General features: G+C 43.4%; 1 protein-coding gene across 2 annotated transcripts; it reads right to left on the reverse strand.

Annotated features, from left to right (window-relative positions):
• Positions 1 to 1,768: 1,768 nt before the first annotated feature.
• Positions 1,769 to 8,807, reverse strand: smndc1 (survival motor neuron domain containing 1). Of its 2 annotated transcripts, none has more exons than XM_064317173.1 (6): positions 8,659 to 8,807; positions 7,668 to 7,787; positions 6,496 to 6,638; positions 5,523 to 5,681; positions 4,350 to 4,503; positions 1,769 to 3,208 (listed from the first exon to the last, which is right to left on the reverse strand). In XM_064317173.1, exons 2-6 carry the CDS (start codon positions 7,785 to 7,787, stop codon positions 3,071 to 3,073), a joined length of 714 nt encoding a protein of 237 aa, XP_064173243.1. In that variant the 5' UTR covers positions 8,659 to 8,807; the 3' UTR covers positions 1,769 to 3,070. The 2 variants fall into 2 exon arrangements, with proteins under 2 accessions (XP_064173243.1, XP_064173244.1); XM_064317174.1 differs by lacking the exon at positions 8,659 to 8,807 and adding an exon at positions 8,063 to 8,645.
• Between the last annotated feature and the right edge of the window lie 313 nt (positions 8,808 to 9,120).

Below are 9,120 nucleotides of genomic sequence, written 5' to 3' on the forward strand. Positions count from 1 at the left end.
AACCAGCACTGCTATAAAGATAAACATACACAGAAGGACTTAGAGCTAACCAGCACTGCTATAAAGATAAACATACACAGAAGGACTCAGAGCTAACCAGCACTGCTATAAAGATAAACATACACAGAAGGACTCAGAGCTAACCAGCACTGCTATAAAGATAAACATACACAGAAGGACTCAGAGCTAACCAGCACTGCTATAAAGATAAACATACACAGAAGGACTCAGAGCTAACCAGCACTGCTATAAAGATAAACATACACAGAAGGACTCAGAGCTAACCAGCACTGCTATAAAGATAAACATACACAGAAGGACTCAGAGCTAACCAGCACTGCTATAAAGATAAACATACACAGAAGGACTCAGAGCTAACCAGCACTGCTATAACGATAAACATACACAGAAGGACTCAGAACTAACCAGCACTGCTATAAAGATAAACATACACAGAAGGACTTAGAGCTAACCAGCACTGCTATAAAGATAAACATACACAGAAGGACTTAGAGCTAACCAGCACTGCTATAAAGATAAACATACACAGAAGGACTCAGAGCTAACCAGCACTGCTATAAAGATAAACATACACAGAAGGACTCAGAGCTAACCAGCACTGCTATAAAGATAAACATACACAGAAGGACTCAGAGCTAACCAGCACTGCTATAAAGATAAACATACACAGAAGGACTCAGAGCTAACCAGCACTGCTATAAAGATAAACATACACAGAAGGACTCAGAGCTAACCAGCACTGCTATAAAGATAAACATACACAGAAGGACTCAGAGCTAACCAGCACTGCTATAAAGATAAACATACACAGAAGGACTCAGAGCTAACCGCACTGCTAAACGATAAACATACACAGAAGGACTCAGAACTAACCAGCACTGCTATAAAGATAAACATACACAGAAGGACTTAGAGCTAACCAGCACTGCTATAAAGATAAACATACACAGAAGGACTTAGAGCTAACCAGCACTGCTATAAAGATAAACATACACAGAAGGACTTAGAGCTAACCAGCACTGCTATAAGATAAACATACACAGAAGGACTTAGAGCTAACCAGCACTGCTATAAGATAACATACACAGAAGGACTCAGAGCTAACCAGCACTGCTATAAAGATAAACATACACAGAAGGACTCAGAGCTAACCAGCACTGCTATAAAGATAAACATACACAGAAGGACTTAGAGCTAACCAGCACTGCTATAAAGATAAACATACACAGAAGGACTCAGAGCTAACCAGCACTGCTATAAAGATAAACATACACAGAAGGACTCAGAGCTAACTGGCACTGCTATAAAGATAAACATACACAGAAGGACTCAGAGCTAACCAGCACTGCTATAAAGATAAACATACACAGAAGGACTCAGAGCTAACCGGCTAACCAGCACTGTGAAAAGCTGTTACTGTTGGTCACGATAGGCATGGTTTTGACTCCAGGTGCAAACACTACTAATAAAATGAGTACAACCTCAATCAAAGTTTCAGGATTTTCAAAATACTGCCCCTGTCAGTCTTGTAGCTTCTGCATAAAACATTCCCAGAGAAAACCTAAGCATAATGCAGCCTTCTATTTCTCAAGACTCATCCATGATTGAAGACGAGCTGCACGCAGGAAGTACGTAACATCAGGTGACAGAAAGGAGTATGCCAGTAATTCAGCCTTCTGGGACCAAGATGCTTTGCATGAGTAAGGGCGATTTTCACACGCTGCTAGAAACTTGATGGACAGCAAAATTCATGGATGTTATACCATAACATTTATTTCATAAAAGGTAATGTACAAAACTGAAAAGCAACATTTAGTAAAAATCACAGTCCTGCAAAAGCAGGTTTGCATTAACATAAGCTTACTTTGCAGATACCCGATGACATCCCCCACACAGAAAAAAATAACATATTAAAAAAATAAAAAAATTAAAAAACAGTTCTTTGAAACTTGCACCCCAGTTTACCGTGCCACATAAAAAAAACAAACATCTCAACACTAACTACACGATTTGCTTGAGCCTAAAAATGTGTTTCTCACACGGATGGGATAGCGGATGGGACAGAGGTACTGACAATGTAAAACAACTTGATTTACAGGATTTCAGAGCAACGGCATTGTGGGTACATCAAAAAAACAAAAAACAAAAAACAACTGGGGACCAGGTGACTTTAAAGGGCATCCAAGATCCAAGAATCTGCTCTTTGGAAAATGGCAGCACTTTAATTTGCCATCGTCATGCAACATATATATTCAACTGGAACACAAAATAAAAGCTTCCAAGATCAAACAGAGTACGTATTTTTCAACGAAGCCCACAGAAAGTGTTTCCTTAAACATACCCAGCATGCACCAAACCGGTGGCCCTGATTGGTGGATCTGATACATAACCCTGGGTACGTCCAAAATAACACATTCCCTGAGTTTTATTTCCTCATAACGTCCCCCTCAGTGCATTTTAAGCAAAGCTAATCTCACTGAATTCTCATCTCGCGTTTTGTCTGTTCAACTGTTTCCTAGTAGACACACAAACACCTTGAGCCAAATCCACAGGAAGCAAACGAACATTACTTTAATAATATTAGAAACTGCACTGTGTGGCTGGAGGATAAGACAGACCTGTTTCGCACCAAAGCCGGTAACTTTTAAATATGGCAATTAAATTAAACAACGGAATGAGATACACAAGGAAAACAACAAATCGTAAAGAATTCGGGTCTGAAAATTCTAGAATTTGGGTTGTTTTTATCTCAACTTTGGACATTCTACGGAGGCTAGGCTGTTATGTTTATAAAGTCTGAACACTACGGAACTGGTGTAGCTGTGTTGTCTAAACTCAGGATTTACGCTACGCGGGGACTGCAGCTTTGAAATTCAAGCATGACTCAAATTACAAGAAGTCAATCCTTATGTTCGCCGCCCCCAAAACTTCTTTGAGTGAACTAGTTCATAGAAACACACAGCTTGGCAAGTTCTGATCCTGCTAAAACAGCCTACCGAGAACATAAAAACATTATCTGCTAAAAAAAATAAATAAATAAAAATAGCCGTTATTGTGGCATCAGATGCCGGACGTTGTATTTCGACGTGTCCTGGTACTGAGTCATGGGCTTGTCCGCGATTCCGCACGTTCCCACGCCGACCTTTCCGTTTACGCTCTCCGGTGACGCGAATATGCTCCTCTTCACCTGAAAGAGGAGGGAGAAAGCACAAAACACCATTTTTTACACAGTGTATTACTGACGTGTGGTCTGAAAGATGGGGGGGAAAAATATAGTATAACACATTAATAAATCATATTTTGGAAGGGCTAAAAAACTTATTTTAAGTTTGTACACCTATATGGTGACAACTGATAATTAAATGATATACATAATAGCCATAAACATGAACAGTGATGGTGTGCAATGTCAGATTTTTTTTGCTACAGTGCAAGACAGCCATCAATAAACCTGAGAACCAAACTGTGGCCCTCTGGCTTTGTGACCCAGTACTGACCAGGTTACCCAGCATGCCTCAGCAGCTAACGACTCTACACCAGAACCAAAACTTTACAGGAAAATGATCCAAAATGCTTTCGATGACATTCCACAAAGTGCAGCTAGCTATTGTGAAGTCAAGCTGCATGAGCGGGCACCACGTTCTCGTATCGAACCCAGACCGTCTCAATTCTGACTATGGCCAACACACAAATGGCTCTAGCGTTGCTCAGATTGGTGTGTATCAGTTGGCCAGGATGACAAAATATAGGCTCTGCTTTTATGCGTTAGTTAACTCACGATTGTCAAACTCATCGTCGAGCGAAATGAAAGACAGAACCCTCGGAACGTCTCTTCTCCTGCTCAAGGTATGCGTGACTGCACACTTCTTTCTCCTATCCATCGGTATTATGTGATGTAACTTACTGTGTTTGCTGCCATGTGGTCTTATGCTGCATTTGGTCTCATCAGCTAGTAATGTTAGAAAAAATATATCACGTGACCAAGTCATTTATACTAGGTGTTTGCGTTTGGGTCATCGGCAACTGGCAAGTTTATCACATAAACAGTACACGTCCGCTGAGATGTCAAGAAGCCGGACCAATGAGATTGGCCACTAAATGAGAACAGCAGGGTGTGGTCAGCGATACGTCACAATTGGTTAATGCTGGCATCATGGAACTTTCCAGAGTTTACCACTGGTATTTACAACTTTGTCGCCCGTTCGAATGCAGCTCCCTGGTGGCAAACTCGAAAATTTGCAACTTTGAGGAAGATCGGCTGAAAGTGCCATTACAGTGAGCGCTTGTCACATGACGTGTGTTCGGTGCAGGGTAGGCGGAGCTCGGACCTGTCCCTTCTTGTTCTTGGAGTACGCTTTGTTGTTAAACTGCTGCCATTTCGATTTCTGGTCCTCCCTCTCCTGTTCGAGCTCCTTCATCCTCTGCACCTTCTTCTGGGCTTTCTTCTTCTTGTACTCCCTCTGCTCGGCGATCTGCTCCTTCCTGTAGGCACACGTTCAGAACATCTCCCTCTCACTGCACTTTCTAGGTACTGCAACCAAGTTCTTTAAACTGTAACTGTATTGCATTACATTACATTACATTTATTTGGCAGACGCTTTTATCCAAAGCGACGTACAAAAAGTGCATTTCATGGTCATAGACAACAGCTAAACACAGGTTCAGTAAGATACTTATTTTGTACAGCTATTTCTAGCCAAGAACACAGTTTAGTTCACACAGTGGACACTATTCTGACCTAACATCTGCAAAGCCAGCTAGGCAGAAGAATGAGCTACAGTATTAGGACAAATACAAATTACCAAAAAGTTCCGGGATGGGGCAATATGTAACAAGTGTCATAAAAGGGGGGGCGGTGGATTTAGAATGAAATACACAGCGTGGTGGTGGTTAGTCTAGGTATAGTCTGAAGAGATGAGTCCTCAGGCCACGGCAGAAGATGGGTAGTGAGGGGGAGGTTCGGAGAGGGACGGGGAGTTCGTTCCACGACTGGGGAGCTAGGGTGGAGATCCCTTTGGTCGGGTGGGAGGGGTTACAAGGCGTCCTGCTGCCGCAGAGCGGTGTGGTCGAGCAGGCACATAGGATCGAATCACGTCCTGCAAGTAGATGGGGGCTGTCCTGTTGGCTGCAGTGCAGCCAATCCTCATAATTGCATACGCCTGGAGCTGTAATGTAAACCATTTACCTTGGATATGCATGTACAAGGGGTAAGTAATATCACTGGGGCTATGATGGTATGCACTACACTTTGTGCAACAGAGTATGCAGTCATCCATTGTGCAACTACTATTATTATTATTACTCATAACTGAATACTGACACATGTACACTTTAGCATTTCTCCTGGATTGGGGTCAAAATTCCTAAAAGAATACTAGACTTTTTTTTTTTTTTTCACAGTGTTATGCAAGCCCTAAGTGTCAGTGTAATGGTTAGGGTCAGAGTCAGGGTCGGTGTCAGTGTTATGGTCAGGGTCACGGTTACGGGAAGCGCCACCTCACCTGGACTTTGACTTGCTCCCGTCTTCGTCCGAGCGCTTGCCCTCCTCCACGGGTTTGAGGTTGGCGAGGGGCATGACCTCGGCGTTGCCGTAGCCCATGAAGGTGATGGCCCCCGTCCCGTTCTCCTCGTCGATCTCCTCGATCTCGGCTTCGTACAACCTGCCGGTAAATCACGTCTGTAAGCAGGTGAGTACGGGTTTTACATTCAGGCCCTACACAGCACAACAGCGAGAGAGAGACACTCCTTCTGCAAGACAAACGCCAAAGCTCTTCAGTTAAAACTGACATACCACTGCCTTTTTATAAAGTGGGTAAGAGTCCTTGTAAGAGCAGGCTAGAAAAACCAATGAAAATTTTTTAAAAAGCAAAACATTGGTTGGGAATATTAGAATAACTCCATTCTGCTTATCAAGTTTACACAATTACTTCTCTGGCCTGAAACACTTTGTGCCATTACATTAAACTGCGGCGCAGGGCACCGGTCAGAGAAACGGCCTCCTTACCATCGCAGAAAAAGACCGAGCAGACACGAAAAAGAGGGATAACTGCACTTAAGAGAGGGATAACTGCACTTCAGAGAAGGATAACTGCACTTCAGAGAGGATAACTGCACTTAAGAGAAGGATAACTGCATTTAAGAGAGGGATAACTGCACTTCAGAGAAGGATAACTGCACTTAGGAGAGGGATAACTGCACTTAAGAGAGGGATAACTGCACTTCAGAGAAGGATAACTGCACTTAAGAGAAGGATAACTGCATTTAAGAGAGGGATAACTGCACTTAGGAGAGGGATAACTGCACTTAAGAGAGGGATAACTGCACTTAAGAGAGGTATAACTGCACTTAAGAATGGGATACCTACACTTTAGAGAAGGATAACTGCACTTAAGAGAATGATAACTGCACTTAAGAGAGGGAAACTGCACTTAGGAGAGGGATAACTGCACTTAAGAGAGGGATAACTGCACTTACTGTCCGTCCTCATTCCACACCGCCATGCAGCGGTTGCCCACTTTCCAGGCGTGGCTCGGGGGGGGCGCCGCGGAGCTGTCCGCGCTGGCGGGGGCGGCCGACGGCTGGCTGGACAGCAGGTCATTGGTCAGCTCGATGACTTCCTGCGAAGAGAGACACCGCGGCGTCGCGTTCGCCGGGGTTTAGCGCCCGCCGACCGCTCTCACACTTTAAACGCGCTCTCGCCGCTTCCAGGCTGAGGCCTGTTTGCACCGGCCGTACCGAATCAGGCCTCAGCCGCATGATGTGACACTGGTACACTTGCAGCACTTTCACTGTGAAATTCAGAAATCAAACCGGTCCATTTCAAATGGTAAAACTTGTATAATCTTTTAAGAATTACGCTGGTGTGTTATAGTTACACAAGGAGGATGCTCCAATAACTGGTAACCTGCAGCTAGGGGGCGCCAGCACACCGGTAGTATGGGAAACCCTGGCTGATGCTTCACCCAGCCAGGCCACTTTAGTCTACTTTAGCCCAGCAGGAAGAGGCTAGAACAGCACTCTTGGGCCCTGTTTCACAAAGCAAGATTATGGAGCTATCTGGATAACTGCTCTGAGTGACACCCAATACCCTCCCAAATCTGGAACATGCACTGAAGTGAAAAGAGCTGTTCTGAGTTTTATACAGAGCACTTATCCAGCAAACTCAGGAATCCTGCTTCGTCAAACAGGGCCCAGGTCTTGGCCTGCTAGTGACACAGCCCGGGTGGACCTTTCGATATCAAGGCTACAAGAGCACAGCCTGCACTTGCGGTGAGAGTCATTATGGACTGGGCTCCTATGGAGACCAGTTTTGTCATATTTCACACAGTCATTTAATAAGGCAGGAACAATTAGGCAGCTCATTAGGTTGATAGCCATTTCTTTAAAAACGTTGTCTGTAGACCAAGCATAAAGAAAGGATGCATCAATAGGAGCGATGTAGCTTAATGGTCAGGGAACAGGGCTTGCTTGTAGGTTTGCTTCCCTGGTGGGATGCTACCACTGTACCCTTGAGGAAGGTCCTTAACGAGAATAGCTAAATATGCTGCTGCATAAAAGGAATGCATATAAAAATAATGTTAATCTATTAGAGTTACTGTGAATAAGCATCTGCTGAATTGCTGTAATGTAATGATCTGCAGTCTTACCAGTAAGTCCTTCTGAAGTTTGAGCAGGTCCTCATTGTCAGCATCGGATGATAACGCTGCTTCCACCTGCTGCAGCTGAGCTTTGTAGCTGGATAACTGTTTCATTAGATCATCTGACATCTGCAAACACAAACAGCTCAGAGAAAATGGCTCAGCTTCACCCGACACCCAGCCCGGTCCACGGTACAGTATTTATATACATTTCATCAACAGTAAGACATAAGAGAAGGACTTATTACTACTTTACAAACACTCAAAGTTAGCCACGGGACGCTGATCACAAACACGACCACCACCGGAAGCAGTGCGCATTGAAAATGTAGCTAGGTGCGCATTGTTACTGTACAAGATAATTGCCACGGAATAACGGTAACATTAAGCAGCGTCAGACTTACACGGTTTAACTGTTTTCATGGACTGCTTTCAACGTTTCCTAAGCTAACGTTACTTGGTCAAGTAATTTAGGTACTTTAATAAACCGAAGCTGAACACGGTGTCCAAGTCGGCGCAAACACACTGGTTGCCTAACGACGACAACCACAAATCCAGGGACTAACTTCCTATCAATTGATCTTCGCTGTCATTAGTTCTTAGCTGTCACTACGAATTGTGCATTAGCCATTTCCAATTGGAAGCCATGAGTTCAATCAGCTGAGAGTACTGCTGATCAGCAACCTGTGCAAATTGGCTAGCCAGCGTAAGATAACAAAGCAATTAATCTAGCCAGCTAATTACCAAGGTATCCTACACTGCGCGTAGGACTGTGAGAGAGAAAACAACAGCTTTGCTCGCTAGTTTATAGTAAATGTGTAATTCCGTGTTTGAGGTCAAATTAGCCATCTATTTGGAAACACAGAGAGCAACATGATCAGGGTTAGTTAGGCCTTGTGTGATTAGCTGACCAGCTACCTAATTTAGCTTACAAACACAATCTCCGTATTTAGAGCGCGTGAAATGGTCTATAAACGATTACGATTAGATATGTACGTACCTTTATGTACACGAAGTTGGTAAATTAATAACCAAATATGTATATATCTCTACCTTTTTCCCAGCCTGGTTTTCTCTAGCTAGCTTCTCGTCTTTTCTTCACCCCTGATGAATTCTCGTTTAACGTACACGTCTCTCGCGATATTGTTTTCTTTCGTCATCCTCTTACGTTTTTTTAATGACGTATTGTTAATTTATTTATTTCTGTATTTTTTTTATCGTATGGCTGTTTCTGAATCGGTACACGATTTTATACGCTAACTGCTTGTGCACGGATTATGTGTAGATGTCCTGATTCTGGATCAGTTGGCTACAGATACTCGCCAACTCATTCTAAATGCGACCTTCGCGATAAACCCATGAGGGGGAGCTAGTGCTTTAATAGAATAGCATCATTAGTGTTTTCTTGGAAATTGTGGCATTATAACTTGTAAAGCCATCCAAATAAGGCGTAAAAAATTAT

This window comes from Anguilla rostrata, chromosome 18 (genome assembly GCF_018555375.3).
Source record: "Anguilla rostrata isolate EN2019 chromosome 18, ASM1855537v3, whole genome shotgun sequence".
NCBI lineage: Eukaryota > Metazoa > Chordata > Actinopteri > Anguilliformes > Anguillidae > Anguilla > Anguilla rostrata.